This window comes from Ambystoma mexicanum, chromosome 6q, assembly GCF_040938575.1.
Source record: "Ambystoma mexicanum isolate Mex_15411 chromosome 6q, UKY_AmexF1_1, whole genome shotgun sequence".
In the NCBI taxonomy this organism is placed as follows: Eukaryota; Metazoa; Chordata; class Amphibia; order Caudata; family Ambystomatidae; genus Ambystoma; species Ambystoma mexicanum.
Window position 1 is genome coordinate 1,583,398,702 of NC_090937.1, and position 19,827 is coordinate 1,583,418,528.

At 46.0% G+C, this 19,827-nt stretch overlaps 1 protein-coding gene across 1 annotated transcript in view; it reads right to left on the reverse strand.

Annotated features, from left to right (window-relative positions):
* SFXN5 (sideroflexin 5) overlaps positions 1–19,827 on the reverse strand; it is a 1,920,751-nt gene that overhangs the window by 540,023 nt on the left and 1,360,901 nt on the right. Inside the window, exon 12 of the mRNA XM_069632305.1 lies at positions 9,122–9,207. Within this exon, the coding sequence (XP_069488406.1) occupies positions 9,122–9,207 (86 nt within the window). The remainder of the gene's footprint in view (positions 1–9,121; positions 9,208–19,827) is intronic.

The window sequence follows — 19,827 nt, forward strand, 5'->3', positions numbered from 1 at the left end:
GCAGAGAGAGGCAGACAGAGGTGCCAAAAAAAGGCAAAGGAGTAAAAAAGAAATAAAAGATAGAAGTGGCGAGAGGAAGACAGGCAACGAGAATGGCGCTTAGAGAAACGCTGCAAGGACGTTGATGCCATTATGCGCAAGCATACCGGGTTAGATCAGAAGGAAGAAGGCTTTATGAGAAGGAGAAGTTACGGTTTAGACAGGAACAGAAATGAGAGTATAGGGGAAATAGAAAGATGGAGAACGGGACAGTTGAAGGAAGACAGGAATATCATAGAGGATGTGATGAGTAGAATCTACAGAACCGATCACCTTAGGAAATTCTATTTTGAGGACAAAGTGACGTTACAATGTTTGAGGACGAAGAATGTGTGGGGGAGGCGGCACAAGCCTCTTCCACATGTACCCAGATAGGGAGAGGGTTAGCATGGGCAGACATGGAGGAGCCAGCAATAACACCAGAACCCACTGAGTATCCACGACTTCCAAAGGCACACTCTGGTAGGCCTCCCATCCCAGGTTGAGCAAGTCCTCATCACAACACACATGAAAACAGACATGGTACCAACTATTCCTCCTGTGGGAAATCGAGCCTTTTCTACCAGACATGAGCTTTTGATCCACCAGAGAGTCTCTACTTCTAGCTCACCTGGAAGAGGAAATGCCCCGCTCAGCTGCCTAGCTACTCGTGGTCCCTGGTACCTATGGGAAGTGTTCTCCATGATGGTGGCTGCTTCATAAAAGGTCTCCGCAAATACAGCTATATAAAATGCAAATGCCCTTTGAACTTCACTTGCTACTTACAAGCATGCACCCTATTCAATATCAGCTGCACTATATATGCATGCTCCCTCCTACCTGTCGGGCAAAGTCATAATTTTTTGCAGTCAGTGCATCACCAGAAGCCCGGACGTGGCCTGATTAGAGGATCAGAAAAGCAAAGTAGGAAAGAACCAGAAAATGCGCACGCACAGTCTACAGTTATAATGTGTTGGGAGGTGCAGGGGGGATTACGAGTTATGGTGGCATAGCGTACCATAACCAGCACATTGCTTGGGTTTTTCAATTTTGCACTGCTATCATAATGACCTTTTAACTACGTGTTTTCTCTCTATTAAAAGCTTTTTATGAGAGCAGCCTAACCATACGGTTGTTTCATTTATTTGCAAAGGTTTGTATTGAAGCAACTTAACCAGAATGTCCATTTAGCAGCATTTATTTTTCTCACAGTTTTATATTAGTGTAGCTTAAGAATAACTTCCCTTTAGCATAGTTTTTTTCACTGAATTTCAACTGTTTTATAACTGAAGATGTTTCATGATGTTCAAGCACTGTATGCAAGTTATTAATTACTCCACTTTTAACATGTATAAAAGAACTAAAGCATTGCTATAGCAAACCTATTTTTGCTGCGACCACTGATGTGTGTCACTTTGTGCAGCACATGCTAGGGATGCAAGTCATGGTTGCCTAAGGCATTAAGCTCAACCAGGACCAAGACCCCACCAAACCACCATCATGACTGCGCCCTGATTGGCCCTCCAGGTGCTCTTGTGCACCAATCACGAGCCGGCAGGCGAGTTCGGGCCGGCCCACCTCAACGAAGGCACACATCGACAAAGGCTCTCACAGTGCCTGTCCCGAGCCTGTCACTTGCTGTCAGGCCGTCGGCCAGAACCCCTGCTCACGCCAATCGACATGCACGTCTAAGGTAATCACTACAACCACCTACGACACTATTGCATTATCACTCCAACCCTGTTACTACTAGTGAATATGCACACGCCCAACAACTAATGCAGTACACCTGGTCTCTAAGCGCCCAGTCGCCAAATGTACTTGTGATTCCATGTACTGCATCCTCCCGGGTTCATTTAACTCTGTTGCTCACTCCCTTATATATTAATGGACCAGCACCGAGCTGCCTTAACAACGCTGCCTAATGACTATACTACTTGCGCCCCTTACTTTTGTACCTGACTGCTTCCATAGGTATCACGTTACTATTAACCCCAAATATGTTATCCCATATCAAGGCGCCCACTCATTGTATCCATCACGTTTCACCCACCTTGCATCTCAGCCCTACTGTGCCTTTCTGAATGTAGCATTGATCGCTGCACATTTGATCTGTGTAATGCCTCTTGGTCACTTTCAGACCACATTTGAACTGTGTTGTGCCTTATGGTCGCCTTTCATACCACATTTGAATTGTGTTGTGCCTTATGGTCGCCTTTCAGACTACATTTGAATTGTGTTGTGCCTTATGGTCACTTTTCAGACCACATTTGAATTGAGTTGTGCCTTATGGTCGCTTTTCAGACCACATTTGAATTGAGTTGTGCCTTATGGTCGCTTTTCATACCACATTTGAATTGTGTTGTGCCTTATGGTCGCTTTTAGACCACATTTGAATTGTATTGTACCTTATAGTCGCTCACTCCGGCCACCTCTGGCTAGGTCCACCCTACCTGACTGTGTCCTCCTCCTCACACAGCCCCACCTAGCATACAATAATGCCCACAGTGTCCTGCAAGCCCACCGCTGCCACCACCACGGTGCTCACTCTCCTCGCAACACTCACTGCTCTACAACTCCATACTCCTACACATCCCCACATGCCCACAACACTAAGACCACTCCCCTACCCCATGCATCCCGCTACCCCAGATACCACACTAACCATGCCACCTCACACACCCTGTGGCGCAATTATGCATAGACGAGAAAGGCTTAGAGCTCGCACACAAACCACAGAACTTAGCACACAACCCCTTCCCACAGAACACAGAAACTATAGACTGAGCTCCCGCACCACCTCCAAAAGCTACTCCTGCATGGGAAACCCACTCTCCCACAGTCCACCTCCCACTAACCTCGCCACACCTCACAATACCACCACACTCAACATATCAGCTACAACCACCATTCACACTCCCACAAACAAACCACACACACCTCACATCAAATGTGCCCTCCTCAATGTCCGATCACTCCCAGCTCATGCATCTGATATTCATGAGCTCATAATCAACAATAACATATACCTATTAGCCATCACTGAAACATGGTTACATGAAGCATCAGGCCCTGCCGTTGCTCTTGCACTACCACCTGGCTTCACCATACTCAGACAAGACAGGCCAGATCGAATAGGAGGCGGAGTAGCCTTCATCTACAAGGAAAACCTCCAGCTCCGACCTGTCAGTCACCCTCGACCAACAACTCTGACCTCTTATCGACCAAACTCACACTGTCACCCAACAGCACCATTAACATCCACCTACTATACCGCCCCCCAGGCAACACCCCAGACTCCCAGGATAACACAATTCACATCCGCAGCAATAACATCAAAAGCTCCACCAAAACCCTTCTTCTAGGGGACCTCAATCTCGGATTCAACGATACTAAAGAAAAATCTGCAGCCACTCTTACCAAGGAACTTATCGACCTAGGCTTCACCCAAAAAGTAGAAAGTCCTACTCACGCCAAAGGCCGCATCCTTGATTGGATTGCAGACCGTAACTGCCTCTCCACTATCATCTCTAACTTCTCATTGCCCTGGACTGACCACAACTGCATCGAGTTCTCGATTCCCATCACCAAAAACCACAAAACTCTGACCCCTGCTAGCGCTGCACAAGTCAGAAGCTCAAAAAAACTCACAGAGGATAACCTGCGTCCTTACCTCAATACCCCCGAGCTAGCTCCCCCATTCGCTAATGATCCCAATGTTCTAGCAGACATCTACAAAGATGTCATCACCAAAGCTATCAATGAAATAGCACCACTCGAATGGAAAAAAGAAAAAGAAGTCTCTACACGCCAACTCTTGGTTTACTGAAGATCTGCAATCTATTCGATCCGACAAAAGAGCAGCACTAAAAAACTGGCAATCTGACCCCTGCACTAGCACCAAAAACAATTTCAATCTAATCTCCCACCAATACAAGATAGCTATCACCAAGGCAAAAGCCAACGCTTTCAACAACCGAATCTCTAATGCCAAATCACACTCTAAAGAGATTTTCCCCATTTTTAATGAGCTTATCTCCCCACCCCCAATACACCAGACGAAATAATCAAAGATGAAGCCTGGTGTACCAGCATTCAAGCTGCCATGCTACATAAAATTGACCTCCTCCAAAAAAAAAAAATCAAAGACCACTGCAAAGCACTTCCTCAACAGACAGAAACCAAACCCACCAACACCCCACCCACTTCGTCCAAGCCCACCATACCTGACCTCTCCTTCAGAGACGTCACTGTATCAGAAGTCATCAACCTACTGAAAAATCTCAAATCTTCCCCATGTAAAGGCGATATTTGCCCACCTAAACTCGTCAAAGACTGTGCAGACTGCTTTGCGCCGCTCTTCACGGCATTCATCAATGCGTCCTTTAAAACCGGCATCATCCCAGCTAACCTCAAAGAGGCCTGGGTCTGGCCTCTCCTAAAAAAAACTACTCTCGACCCCTTACAACCAAACAACTACAGACCAATTACCACAGTGCCATTCCTCCTGAAATTACTGGACAAAGCCGCACATTGCCAAATCCAACAATTCCTGGAAACCCACTCCATCCTCGGGACTAGGTAATCAGGCTTCCGAAAAGGACATGGCACAGAAACAGCCCTGGTGGATCTGAAGAGCCAGATCACCCAAATTATGGACACAGGCAAGCCTGCTCTTCTGCTCCTTCTAGATCTCTCAGCCGCTTTCGATCTGGTTGATCACAAGACTCTCAATTCACACCTCACACACTCAGCCAACTTCTCTAAAGAGTCAGCTCTCTGGATCACCTCCTTCCTAGAGGGAAGAGGCATGAAAGTCTTCTCGGATATCGCCAACGCCACCCCTACGACAATCCACTGCGGGGTCCCGCAAGGATCATGCACTGCACCCACACTCTACAGCTTATTCACCAAGCCCCTCTTTGACAAACTCGACTCTTACGGCATTACATACACGAACTACGCAGATGACACACAAGTACTTCTACCTCTTTCAGGATCATACAACGAAGACGCTACGGCTCTCCACACAATCTACTCCACTATCAAGGCATGGATGGCAGTTAATGGCCCCTGCCTCAACGTAGACAAGACAGAAATCATGATATTAGGTCAACAGAACACCCTAGACAAACTTGACAAACTGTACGCTAACTTCTCCATTGACAACGCCATCATCCCTGTATCCACTACCGTAAAGACTCTGGGAGTATACCTTGACTCCTCACTATCTATGACTAGACAAGTCAGCGCAATCACTTCCTCATCTGCGCACACCAACAAACTCATAAACGCCATCAAGCCCTACCTCTCCAAACCCAACTGCCTCTCTATAGCGAGAGCAACCATTGGAGCCAAGCTGGACTACTGTAATGCACTCCTAGCAGGCACATCAGCCAAAAACCTAAACAGACTACAAGTCACGCAAAACAATGCTCTCCGTGCCGCTCTCAGTATCCCAAGAAGAGTGCATATCACCCATGCCAGGCACTCAGCCCAATGGCTCTCGGTCAAAGAGCGGATCACTCTCAAAATCCTCACACTTACACACAATGGAATCAGGGGCCACTGTCCATGGTGTGTGGCCATAGCCAGGGGACACAATCCAGGCATGGGCTTCAGCCATATCGCAATCCTCGCCAACCAATCTACCGTAGAAAATGGGCAGGGCAACTTAACCATCACGTGCCTTTAACGTTTTCTCAGTGAATTTTCACGCCTTCTGTTCCAGCACTGTATGCCAGTTATTAAAACATTGGCCTTAAAATATAGGAAACAATTATAAAGCTCCACCAAGCAACCCACAATAGCCGCTGGGCCAAGCCTGCAGCCTGGTTGTGTTCCCATTACACCACAATGGGACTGTGAGCCACTGTCCCAGGCTTCTGTCCACGGCCGACAAATTGGCTTTAGAGATGTTGCTGGCCCAGCAAAGGGACCCACAATAGTGACTGGGTCGGTCTGCAGCTTGGTGCAGTGGCCGGTATACCCCAATTGAAAAGCCGTGGGCCACTGTACATGACTTGCGGCTATAGCCACTGGCAACACTCCCTGGGCCATGAGATTCAGCCATGTTGTCTGCACCACGAACCAATACACAGTAAACATTGGCCATTGCCTATTGTCTGGCCCAGTGGCCACTGTACTGCAATAATGGGACTGTGGTCCACTGTTCATGGCTTGCGGCCATGGCCAGTGGCCACAACCCCTGGTGCATGAGCTTCAGCCATAGTGCAGGCCTGGTAAGCATCTCTACGAAGACAACCATAACTATATATATAATATGTATGCATGCACATTTTTAAGTTTGCGAACATCAGAGTAATGTCTCCAAACATCTGAAATGTTCACAAACATTGGAAAAGAAAGAAACATCAATTTTGTGTTGGCCCATTTATAGGTATATTCCACCAGAGCCTCACCAAAGGTTATTTCATTTGTAAGACACGTGTAATCATGTGTTTTTGAATATTTTCACACTGCAATGTTCGCAGACTACAAATGTAGTTTGCAAATCCAACATGGTGTCTATCTCACGTTTCTCGATTGACCAATCTGCACTTTTAACTGATATCCGTGGATGTTAAACAGCTTCTTGATTGGTACAGAGGCACTGAATCAGGAAGTGAGACCACACACCGAACTGAGATACCATTAATTTGTTTTTACATACATTTTAGGCATTTTCTTTTGTAAAACAACGCTGGACGGATTAACACCAAATTTGCAAAAACATGCTTTCAGAACAAGGCCACCGCTCCTTGCGAGTTTAGGGCAAATACATCCAGCAGTTTGGACTGTTGCTGTGAGAAAATATATTTCCCCATCAGGTCTAAATGGATTTGGAAACCCTTGGCATCCCCCTACAACTTCATCCTGTATGACCAAACAATACCAAATTGTGCGAAACAATTCAGAGACGGGCCTATTTATTTTTGCAATCTTTCATTCAGAATCGTTAAACTGCACCAAAGTTATAAGTCAACCCAAAACTGCTGTTCCTATGAGAACGCCAACTTAACCGTAACTTCAGGGTTGTTATCGACCAATCCTCTAATAAGGACTAATGTTTCTGCGGCAGCCATAACACTCTCACATACATACAATCTTTTTACTCTAGTCAAGCTGCACCAACGTGTAAAAAATACTTTCAGATATTTATCAGGAATGCACTAATCCTCAACCATTGTGGACAGAGGTCTTTGATTACATATATCAACTTCTTCCAACCCATATTTAAATCCCCCGTCCCACAATTTAGCACAAATGTGTAAACGACTGCTGAGCTTGACTTAAAAAGTTTATCTTGTAGACAATACCAATGATAATGAGTTGGAAAGGTCTTAAAAATATTTGATGACCCATATGTGATATGATATTAGGTGTGATATGCCATTAAATGCAATTAAATCTTGCACACCAGAAGACCAGCAGTGGCATTTTTAGAAAATATGAATCTAGGGCCCACAGAGATTAAGACCGATCACGCTTCTGGCAGGCACTATATAGGGTCCACCTGCTTGCACGTAACGCCTCACTTTCTAAATTCTGTACCCACAAATCCCAGCAGGAGCACAGGAACTACCTGCTAGTGCCATTACATCCCTTTTGTCACTCTGACATCCACAGGTGTCCATCTAAGTGCATGGAGTTGGAGGACTGCTTAGTTTGGTGCACCTAACTCTTTTCCCTGTTTGCAACCACTCAAAGATGCCTAATTTACACCATGCACCATAACAGTTAACCATGGGCAGAAGTAACAATTTGGCCAATAAAGATGGGTCTTAAACTTGTTTACAAAGGACCCGATACTACAGTATCAAGAAGCAACAAGGGGTTTAACTTGACTGTGCCATGTACATTCCTCCTGTCTTATCAAATCGTCGGTGCAGAATAACTGTAACTTGTCTTAACATTTATGTTGAGACCATCATACTATATAATGAAAGGCCAGAAGCCTCTTTGTCTGAAGCCGTCCTACCAGCTTTGCCGGTTATCATCATTAGGGGGAGCTGTTGCCTTAGGTATACAACAATAAGACTTCCAGTTCATCTTCCAGGAGAACAAAATGTGTTTTGCTGCAGAAAAGGCCTGAGATAGGGATACCACTTTAACAGTATACTTCAATTTGCATAAACTAAGAAAATATATCCATTTAAAAAAAAAAACATATAAACAGATGTTCATTTGATTAACCACTATTTCTATAACAAAATACATTACTTATTTTGAATGTACGTATGTATTATGTAATTATTAATTGTAATATTTCTTGGTATGTATTATTATATCAATAATATTCTTCATGTAAGTTTTAAACTTTATTTGACTTCAATTTACTTTGTTTTAAGAACTCATGTCTACTTTGTGAATTGTATTACTCCGAAAACCCTCAACATTGTTTATTTGAGTCCAAACCCATAAGTAGAATCCAAGAGATTGAGGAGCAGATACAACAATTGGCCATATGTGCTTTGTCAAACTTTCGATGGATTCTGTGAGATTTCTTTTTTTGAGGTTACTACTGCTGTACGTAAAAGGAGCAAGATCCTTTATAATTATGTTTACATTAACATAAATTATGTTAAAACACGCCACCTAATATATTTACAGTTTAAAAATGTCTTCCTTTGTGCACATTACCCTCTGTACACAGGCTTTTCAACTAGTATTAAATCAAAAAACAAAAATCTTTCAAGTAAAAGTAGCAAAAAAATCTATTTCCATAGAATCAATACTATTAACATTGACAAACATAGATGTTGGAAAGAAAAAAAGAAAAATATATGCATATTGCTAGAAGAACACCATGAATCTTCTAGCCTCAAATGCAAAAATCCCAACATTTTGGGATGGACTGAAAAATGTGGCAACAGGATAAAACAGTATCAAAGTGGACAGAATCAATTTTCACAAAATTGAATATTTCCCGAAGCCAACAGGTTTAGTTTTGTCTGAATCAATACTTTGTTAAAACAACCAAAAGTGAAGAGCTTTCGGACAACCTCGGTAGTGATAGGATGGATCCAAGCTTTGAATCAATACAGTGGAATTCACTAAAGGTTTTCTATGCACAAACACCTTTTAATATTGTGATACTTACTTTTCCAGTAGAGACATAATTACTGGTGGTAGAACAAGAATCGGCATTGGAAGGACCACTCTTGTGAGGGCTGTCTCAAGTAATGCCTGTAAAATAAAGATACAATGATTACTGCATGTATGTAGAACTTTTAACATATGCTGACAAGGCACATAAAAGGTCAATTGCCAATAGCTTAAATATGTATCTGTTTGCTCATTGACGTTTTTACTCCTCTGGTCATTATGACTTCAGATCTCAAATTTGATACTGGTAAGAATCGCACAGGTTGTTGGGAAGTGAACGAAGGAGTATTTGATGACATTGAAAAGAGGTTTGCTGTTCACCTCGTCTCCTTTGAGCCTGATGACTGAGCGGTCTCTTTCTGATTGTAAACTTACAGTACCTATCATTTGTTTAAAAACAGCCTCCTTCTTTACAACAAATATTCCATAAGCCGCACACACCTCGCACAAGCTTAGCAAGCACTAGGGATCCACATTTCTTTAAGGCAGTGTCAGATGGAGAAATCAGGTTTCAGTGATAACAAGGAGTCAACGTGAGGGGAGCTGGCGTGAAAGTAGTCAGTAATAAAAATAAATGTGTTTCCTATAGACAGAGCATTCTCGAGTGCAATGTTCAGTTGCTCTGGTAAGGGTGAGTCTCAGAGGAACAGAGACAAGGTGGATAGGTGTTAGGGGAGGTATGGTTAGCTCGTCGGCTCTGCTTGTTGGAAGTTGAAGGTGCAAGAGAGACGGAGTAGTGGGAGTTTTGCAATGTGAGTTTTATGATGGGGTTAGGAAAGGAGACAGTTGTAGAGTGATTAGAGAAAGCGTAGGGATGAGTGAGTAAGAAGGCAGCATGAGTGAATCCATAGGTGAGTCCACATAGTGGAGAGACGGCACAGTAATTAGCAAGCTAGGGGTACTCACAGATGCAGCCGCGAGGAAGGCAAACACAAATGATCACAGGCATAGATGTGAAAAGGCTGACCAATTGGCTGATCTTCACCCATAGGTAAGTACACCACAGGAAATAATGTTGGAAGTGGGTGGTACATATGCATGATATTCCTACATGCAGCACAACAAAAGCCTTGAATGCTGCGGGTAAGGATCGATACTGTATTTGTATTTATTGAAGAACTGGGTTCCATTCTGAATATTGACGACTTATAAACTAGGCAAAAACAAACAGATGCGTAAGGTGCCTTTACAAAAGGCCATTTTTATATTTGATTTAGTGATGCACTGAAGGAGTAAGGAAAGGGAACATATGCCAATGACAGTAACTGGAGGACATTACAATATTTTGAACACTGACAGCCTGAGTCCACTATTTAAAAATGTACAAATTGCATAGGGTGTCCCGGGCAAATTGCAGGAGGGATGAGCTGGGTGGTTAGTGTGGATAGGGGGAGAAAGTGTTTCGGGGGCTCCTTCCATTACTTGCAGGTGTTGTTTGAGCAATGCTTTGAAGAGTTCTACTGATGATATCGCTCTGATGGCAGTGAAAGAGCATTCCAGTGGATTGAGGCAAGTACTAAAGGAAAAAGAGCAAAAGTAGGAGGAGAAACTGGGTGTGGCAGGGACTAATGGCTTAAAAAGAGACGAGTAGCAAGAGTTCAAGAGGGAGAGTACAGTGTGATGCATTCAGTGAGGTAGTGTGGGGCAAGGCCATGGATGGATTTATAGACAAGTACCAGAAATGAAAATAGTTATTTTGTATGGGAAGCCATTCAATGTGGTGATGATAGGTGGTGGTGGAGGAGGATGTAGGTAGATTGAAAAGGGGTTGAGTCTTAAGGCTGAGGAATTTGGTGATGGGAGCAAACGATGAGTGTGGTAGACCAACAAGTACTTTTGAGCAGTAGTCCAGTTTGCTGCACATAGGAGTAGAGATGTGAATTATGGTATCCGGTCATTTTTTCAAAAACATTTTTTCGAAATACAATTATGTCGAAAACATTTTGCCGAAATGTTTTTTTTCGAATGTCTTTTTTTTAGTTAATAGTTGTTTTGTTTGTTTCGTAAGTTAAAAAAAGGGTTACCAATAAATCGGGGGTTGGCGGGGGAACCGCCCCCATCTAAAAAAAAAAAAAATAGTAAATTGTTTTTAGGCAAAATGTTTTCGACATAATGGCATTCGAAAAAAATGTCATTCGAAAAAATCACTATAAACCGTGAATTATAGTTGAGTGCTGCAGAAGCTATGGACAGATGTTACTAATGTTTAGTTGGTTGATTCTGGCCACAGTGGCAGTGGCCATGATGAACTGGAACATTTCAGGTCACTGTCAATGAGAACCCAAAGGATGCGAGCAATTGGTGAGTAGGTGAGGGTGTAAGGATGGAAAGAGATGAAAGAGGAGAACGTGGGGTTGGTGTTGGAGGCATGGAGAAAGAGGACTTCCATCTTTGAGGTGTTGCGCATGAGGCAGGGTAGAGCCATCTAATGGGGGATGGCAATAAGCAGTGGTTTACGTATCCAGAGATTGCAGGGGAGGTGGGGCAGGAAAAGGAGATTTGAGTATCTTCATCAAAGAAGTGACAATGTCAATGAACCTGCCAAAGGAGAAGGTGAAAAGAACTGGGCCCAGAAAAGATCTATGAGGGGCTCTCACTGGAATGGATGTCAGGGTACTGGCATCCCATCAGATGACGAAGTAGCAGTTAGAGAGTTAGGGTGAAACCCAGTTGATTACAGTGTTATTGAAGACGCGGAGGGAAAGTGTGTGAAGGAGGGAGGGTTGGACCATAGTGTAAAATGCAGCAGAAATGCATAGAAGGTGACAAGTGAGGCGAGAGTGCTGGGCAGTGGTAAGAACATTGGTGACAGAGCTAACATTATGACGTTAAGAAATATTTTTACTTTTCATGGTACGGTTCTATGCTAGAGTTTGTAGAATCATGCCTTACACTGCCTTGAGTATAGTACTCATAAGGAGAGAATACGAGGTCTGGAAACCAGCAACACCTGACTATTGCAGGGCAAAACTCAGGAAGAAGGGAGACCTACCCTACTGAGACTGGGGTTAGACCAAATTTACACCTACACACAGAAACCACAGTTTACACCAACCTGTGGTTAAGAAAGGACCCATTTGTTAATACAGATACTTGACTCTACCAAAAAGGCTTGTTCTATTTATGTTGTATCAATTTCTCCCTACCACCCTTTCCCTGTATTGTTTACTTGGATGTATACTAATAGACCTTTTCACAATTGATCGCGGGAGAATTGACCTTCTGCACAATTGATTGTAAAATGAAGGTCAATTAGGACATTTATGCGTGGGGAAACCCCCATGCGATCCCCCACTCAATCCAAAAAACCCTGCAACACCCTACCCAATCCCATTATATTATTTATTACCCCAAACCCACCCCACACATATATATAAAAAGTAAAATAAAGGTAAAGGTCAATTGTGCAGAAGGTCAATTAGGACCACTATTAGGTAAATTAGGACAAAAGGTCAATTGTAAAAAGGTCAATTTGGGTAATACAGTTTACTTTAGAGTAAAACTGGTATGTTCACACCAGGGGGTGTCACAGCAATAGACAGATGTCACCCAGTGAAGGAGAGGTATGAACCGACCATAAGAGACATTTAAGCTCACATGATATACTGTGGAGGAGGAACACCCAAAGAAGATATGGAAGGAAGCAGTAGGGAAGGTAAAGAAAGCTTTGAGGGGATTCCAAGATGGCCGCCACCGGGTGAAGTCACACTCCCTCGGTGCTTCGTTCGGTGGGAACGATCCAAGGTGAAATACGCAGTTTTCCCATCCCTGGGAACCCTGAGACTGTCCCCCTAAAGGTGGGCAAACTGTGTCATAGGAGGAAGAGCCCTGATTGAGCCCGTGCGGGCACACAACCGACATATTGCGGAGGAAGGGCTGGGTAATCACAGGGAAGCCTGGTGCAAGCGAGCGCCGTTGACCGCATGGAAGCTGAGAGGCGGCATGGAACAAGCCTGCGCCCACTGGAAGAAGACCTGCTCTGATAAATCCCGCAGACCCAGTGGAGGGGCAAGCCCCCGTTGAGGCAAAGGAGTCAGGCTTGGACCCCTCTGGCCTGTGTGGGGAACGCTGGAGGCCCGTGAAGAGGCGTGCGGACAGTGGAGTAGGGGAATCTGCAAGGCCGCGGCAGACGACAACGAGCCTGGTCTCCCGCTCGGGGGGCTGGGTAAGGTGCAGCAGGAGTGCTCTTATTGGTGCGGGGGCTTGACGTCCTCCTGCCCCCTTTGGAATTTTGATGCGACATCCCCGGGGGGGTCAGAGGAGGAGGCAGTTCCCAGCAGCTGCCTATAAGCGCCCCCGGACCCAGTCGCAGGAGCGGCAAAAAAATGTGCTCTGCGCCGGAGCTAGGAGTCCAGCACGGCCGGACTGGCAGCACCCCCGGGCCCACCCGCTGGATACTTAGAGGAACGTGCTCCAGCCGGAGCCCAACGCGCAGCACTTGCTAACACCGGTGGTGTCCCCCCCAGGTCCAACTGCAGGGCCCGCCATAATACTTGCTCCAATCCTCAGCTGGAGGTAAAGCTCATATTGACTGCTGGGCAGCACCCCCTGGCCCATCAGCAGGGCGCTTATGGGATCGCGCATCAGGCTGAACCCTGGAGAGCACCATTCACGGCCAGTGAGTTTGAGCCCCTGGTCTCAGTAACAGAATGCACTAGGAAACACGCGCAGACCCGGACACCAGCAACTAGCATCCATTGTCAGTTCGGCAGCACAGTAGGACTTCTCTTGAGATGGAGCACAGTAACCAGCCTAAACAGCAGCACCCCGGGCCCACCCACAGTTTCCAAGATTGCCGCCGTCCCCTAGGGGTGTGCGCACCGGAGCTCCGTCCGACTGACACGTACAAAAAGGAGACAAAGTAGCAGAAGTCAGTTTTTTCAAGTAGCAAAATTGCCGCCAGATCTCTCCCCCCAACAACTGGTGGGGAAACATCCAGACTGGCACAGACTCCAGAACAGCATACGGCACTATGCTCCAGATTGAAGCCAAGGAGAGGAGAGCGGCAAAGTGCGTGTCCCGACAATACAAGCGGAGGGTGCACGGTGTGTGGCGGGTCCCTGCTCTGGACGATCGAGCTGAGCTGGGCCGGGGACACCGCGCTGCCCTCACATAATGGCCACCTCCATTTAGTGACATCCCATCGACTGCAGGACCCGAAAGTCTGGAGCCATGCAGCCTGAGGCCACCAGCAGCGCTGCCCAGCTCACGCCAGACCAGGCAGCGGAGGAGCCCATCGAAGCAGTCCCACACGGTAAGCGGGGGAAAGGTGGGGTGTGGCGGGCCAAGGCTGACCCTACGAAGGGGGGGGAGAGTAATCGCTGCCCCCACAATAATTGTACGGGGTCCATCAAGGTGCCAGAATTCACTAACCCAACAAGGGCCCTAACCCACTCACCTGCATTGCCAGGGTCCCCTCCCCCGCCCCCGGAACAGACACAGATGCCAAGAACCAAGTCCAAAGACGCCGGTCAAGAGCCCAAAACACACAGAAAGCAGGAAAAGGGCAATTGTAACACTGTTGGAGACGCTATCGAACAGGGGAACCCCAGAGCGAACCAACAACTGAGGAACCTTACACCCAGATGCCCGCAGAGGCACCCACAAAGATGGCTCTGGATAAAGAGGATCTCCAGGAATGCCTAAAAGGAATGGAGAGCTAGATGATGGAATCCCTGCAGGACCAATTGGGGAAAATAAGGGAAGAACTATGGTCCTCCCTGCAGGAAATCAAAAGAGACATCACAGACCTAGGAGAGAGAGTAGACGCAACAGAAGCTGGGCTCTCAGAAATGGCTGAAGATTCCAAACAGACTTGTGTACTGTAATGTCGGTGATAATTCACAGGAAGTAATAAACACTTTGATAACTGGCAGGTTATCCCAAAGACTCACCGGTACCTCTCTTCCTCTCCTTGTGACTGCGACCTTCCAGCAGTGGGAAGAATCTGCTTGTTCCAACAAGGGGGACGAATGCGAAAAGCCTCCCAGATACCCCTTCTCTCCACTAGAAAACCAGAGAGGAGAAGAGATCTCAGGGAAACCCTCTGGGGAAGAAAATCCTGTGTCGACGGCTGCGGGAAAGTAGTCTTCAATGCAGCAGAGATTCAGGTGAAGTCTGGAGACTGGTGGTCTTGAAAAAGAAAGAAAATGGTAAGTACTTGCAGGTAGGTTAGAGGTGGAAATGTAAGAGTGTATGACTGAGATTACCCTTAAACAGGAGTGGGATGCGAGGAAAGGTGCCAGCCGGAAACTTCTGAGAATCCCTAGGGTAGCATGAAATAGTGAGATTTGAACTAGTAAGAGGACTGGATAGAATCGGGTTGAGGCCACGGGAGAATCTTTTACCGGGATAGAAAGACGGGCGGAGCTTGGAGTTGAGTCAGTAGTGAAGGGTTTGGAGCGAACGGGTGCGGTACCCGTGTCGCGTATGTCTGTAGATGTAAAAAAGGGAGAAGGTAATTGAGTATGGAGACGTCCGGAAGGTGGAGGATCTGTGTCAAAGTGACGGATCTCGGAGAGTCTGAATGTCGCTTACCGCGTTCCGGAGAGGAACCGGTGAGACGTTTGGAGCGAGACAGTGTTGGAGTCCGGGGAGTCGGGAAACAGATACGTGGTACGGTAGGCACTGAAATTGAGATAGGATAAAGATTGTTTAAGATACTGAAAGGTTAGTAATATGCAAGACGTATCAGGAAGATCCTAGATGCGAACTCACAGAGCGTTGTTGAGGAGTAGCAACGCATCCGTGCGTCGTTCACAGGAACAGATAAACCTTCTCTCGGTTAGGGGGACGGTACTTCCTGGATACTGAGGCGTGCAACATCTAGACCCGCATCTGTAGTTGCGGCGTCCATCTTGCCAGTAAAAATGGCCGACACCCGCCGTCCCAAGGTCCATCGATGCCACAAGGACCAACGCCTTCGGAGAGGCATGACAGTATTCCCCCTCGAACGACCCGGTCCACTCGGTTTATTCGGATGAGATCGAAAAAACTGGCGGACCAGATCTGGAGCATGAACAGCTGATGCAGGTTCCCATGAGCGATCGGCCGGAGAATACCCCTTCTAGTCAACCAAGAACTGCAGACGTCCCCGAAAAAGACGAGAATCGCAGATGCCAGCCACTTATATTCGGGACCCATCGGAGTGAGGACAGGAGGGGGGGCACCAATTCTTACTCGGGAAAAACGATCAACAACGTCTTTTTTCAATTGTGACACATGGAATACAGGATGAATCCTGGACCAAGACGGAGGGAGCTTGAGTCTGTAAGCAGACAATCCCAATCGTTGCAAAACGGGAAAGGGACCGAAGTATCTAGGGGACAATTTGGAAGGCACCAGATGTCGGGGCAGAAATCGGGAAGCCAACCAAACTAAATCACCCTGCACCAATCTCGGAGCCGGAGTGCGATGCCTATCAGCAAAGCGTTTGACACAGGCCTGTGCTTCCAGAAGAGAGGTCTTAGCTGTCCGATGTCCCATCTGGATAGTATCAATGAGATTGTCCACATCGGGAAACTTGGACGAGGAGACTGGACCACTGGGAAAACACATAGGGTGATAACCGTAGGAGCAAAAGAAAGGACTGCGCCCCAAGGCGGAGTGACGAGAGTTATTATAGGCAAACTCAGCCAAGGGTAACAAGGAACACCAGTTGTCTTGCGAGGCAGAAATGTAACAATGCAAATATCCCTCCAGAGTCTGATTAAGACGCTCCGTCTGACCATTCGTTTGTGGATGGAACCCTGAACTTAACGCTCGGGAGATGTTCAAACTCTTGCATACCTGCTGCCAGTATTGAGACGTATATAGCGAACCGCGATCAGAAACAATTGTTTCAGGAAGCCCGTGAAGAGAGAAAATTCGTGAAAGAAAAATCTTTGCCATCTAGGCTGCGCTGGGAATCCAAGGAAGCGGAACAAAATGTGCCAATTTTGTAAAGTAATCGACTGTGACCATGATTACCGTGCAACCGTCCGACAATGGTAGTTCAACAATAAAATCAGTTGAAATCATTTGCCAAGGACGGTCAGGGACAGGCATAACCGATAGGAGACCTGAAGGGGCAGACCGAGGGTATTTAGATTGTAAGCATATAGCACAAGCGGAAACATAGTCTGTAATGTCTCGAGCCATTTCCGGCCACCAGAAATTTCGCTGGATCAATTCCTTGGTATTAGTCACACCTCTGTGACCAGATAGGTAGGAGTCGTGGCATAGATGTAGAACCGTTCTTCTTAGTTCCACCGAAGGGAGAAAGAGCTTCTTGTCTTTATAAGCACATCCCTGGGACAAGTTAAGTTTCCAAATGGACAAAAACCTAGCATTCAACTGGATGAATTGAAAGGTCCAATTTGCCACATTCTGAAGAAATGTGGTAACCACCTGCACAAATTTGGCTCGGGGAAAAAAAGACTCTGATCGGAAAGGCGTAGTGGAGTTATAATCCTTCCTGGACAAAGCATCCGCCTTAAGATTGGCTCTTCCGGGAATAAAAGTAAATACAATCTCGTAAGGCGAAAAGAAGTGTGCCCAACGTGCCTGTCGGCTATTCCGGGTCTGAGAATACTGTAAAGCCCGTAAATTACTGTGGTCTGTTCTGACCTCAATTGGGTGTCTTGCCCCCAATAGCATGTGTCTCCACTCTTCAAATGCTCTTTTTATAGCCAGTAATTCCTTTTCGAGCACTGAATAATTTATTTCTGAAGGCGAAAGTGTCTTCGACAGATAGGCTACCGGACATTCTATTCCTTGATCGTTCTCTTGAAGCAGAAAGGCCCCAATGGCCTGATGAGATGCGTCCGATTCGACAATGAATCTTTTGGCTTGGTCTGGAGTAATCAGGATGGGTCCTGTGAGGAAATGTTTCTTCAGTCTCTCAAACGCTAGATGTGCCTCTTCCGACCAATGAAATCGTACATCTTTCCTAAGAAGAGCTGTCATTGGGAGAATCTCTTCTTAATAATGCGGGATGAAACGTCTGTAGAAGTTTGCAAATCCCAGGAATCTCTGTAGATCCTTGATGCACATCGGAATAGGCCATTCAGTAATAGCTGATACCTTCCTAGGGTCCATGGCTACCCCTTTCGCTGATATTATGTACCCCAGATATGCCACCTGGTTCCTGTGAAACTCGCATTTGTCCAATTTGCAATAGAGATGATTGTTGAGCAATCTCCTTAGGACTTCTTTTACATGATGACTGTGTTCAGATGGTGACGTAGAGAAACCCAGACTATCATCTAAGTAGACTATAACTGTGTGAAGCAGGATATCTGAAAATAGGTGGTCCATAAAGCGTTGGAAAACAGCTTGGGCGTTGGACAGACCAAATGGCATTACTTTATATTCATAATGTCCCAAGGGAGTACGGAAAGCCGTCGTCACTCATCGCCAGCTCGTATACGAATTAGATGGTAGGCCCCGTGGATATCTAGTTTTGTGAAGATGGTAGCTCCTTTAACGGCCTCAAGAATATCTGGTATGAGGGGCATAGGATAACGATCAGGGGTAGTAATTTTATTCAAGCCCCGAAAATCAATACACGGTTTGAGTTCCGTAGAGTCCTTCTTGGGGATAAAAAATAAGGAAGCCCCAGCTGGCGAGGTGGATTCCTGAATAAGCCCATTGCGTAGATTCTTTTGGAGGTATTCCTTAAGGACTTCTCGTTCTCGCCTAGATAAAACATACATGCGACCGAAAGGAATCGGTGCATCTGGAACAAGTTCCAAGGCACAGTCATCTCTACGATGTGGGGGCAATTCTGCATATTCTGAATCGGAAAATACTGTCTGAAATTCCCTGTATTCGTGGGGTAATTCTTGAATATTGTTCAACATAGAGGTGGAACAAGTTTTTTCTAATACTGAGATCGTGGGACGAAACCCCAGAGTTCCGTCCGAGAGACAGTGCGTCAAACAATGTTCTGAACCTAGGAAGACAGTGCCCGCCTTCCAATTGCTGTAAGGATTATGGGCTCGAAGCCAAGGTAATCCTAAAATCACCGGGTAGTGTGCCGTACGGATTACATCAAATACAATGGTTTCTTGATGGGAAGAAATATTCATCAGCAATGATATTGTTTGTTCCTTTATGGGACCTGAAACTAGCGGACTACCACCCACCGACTCAACTGGTATTGCCAAGGTTTTAACAGAACACAGGATTTTATGAGTTGTCTTCCAGTAGGTATCGATAAAATTCCCTGCGGCCCCACAGTCTATTAAGGCCGTGACCAGAATGGAGTCTGAATCTTCCCATTTGATTTTGACTTGCAAGGCCAGCATAGTGAGATCTGGGATGTCTGTTACTTGTGATGGCAATGTAGCTGTTGAGGAACCTGTTACTGACTCCCTAGCCGCGGTTCCCCTTGCGGTTGGGAAGTGGCGTTTCCCTGTCTCTTGACTGGAGTGAGAGGGCAATCTTGAACTGTGTGTTCTTTGGAACCACAGTACACACACAGCCCCTTGATTCGTCGTCTATTGCGCTCCTCAGGGGTAAGTCGGCCTCTTGTAGTTCCTATTTGCATAGGTTCTTCAACCTGTGTTCTCCCGGCACTATGAGAGTAAGTAACAGGCTGTCTCACAAGAAGACTGCGCCGTCGTTCCCTTAATCTTTCTTGCAACAGGTAGTCCATCTGCATCACCATTGTTATTAATTCTGCCAGATTTGGAGGTCTAGGAACTCGGGAGATCTCAT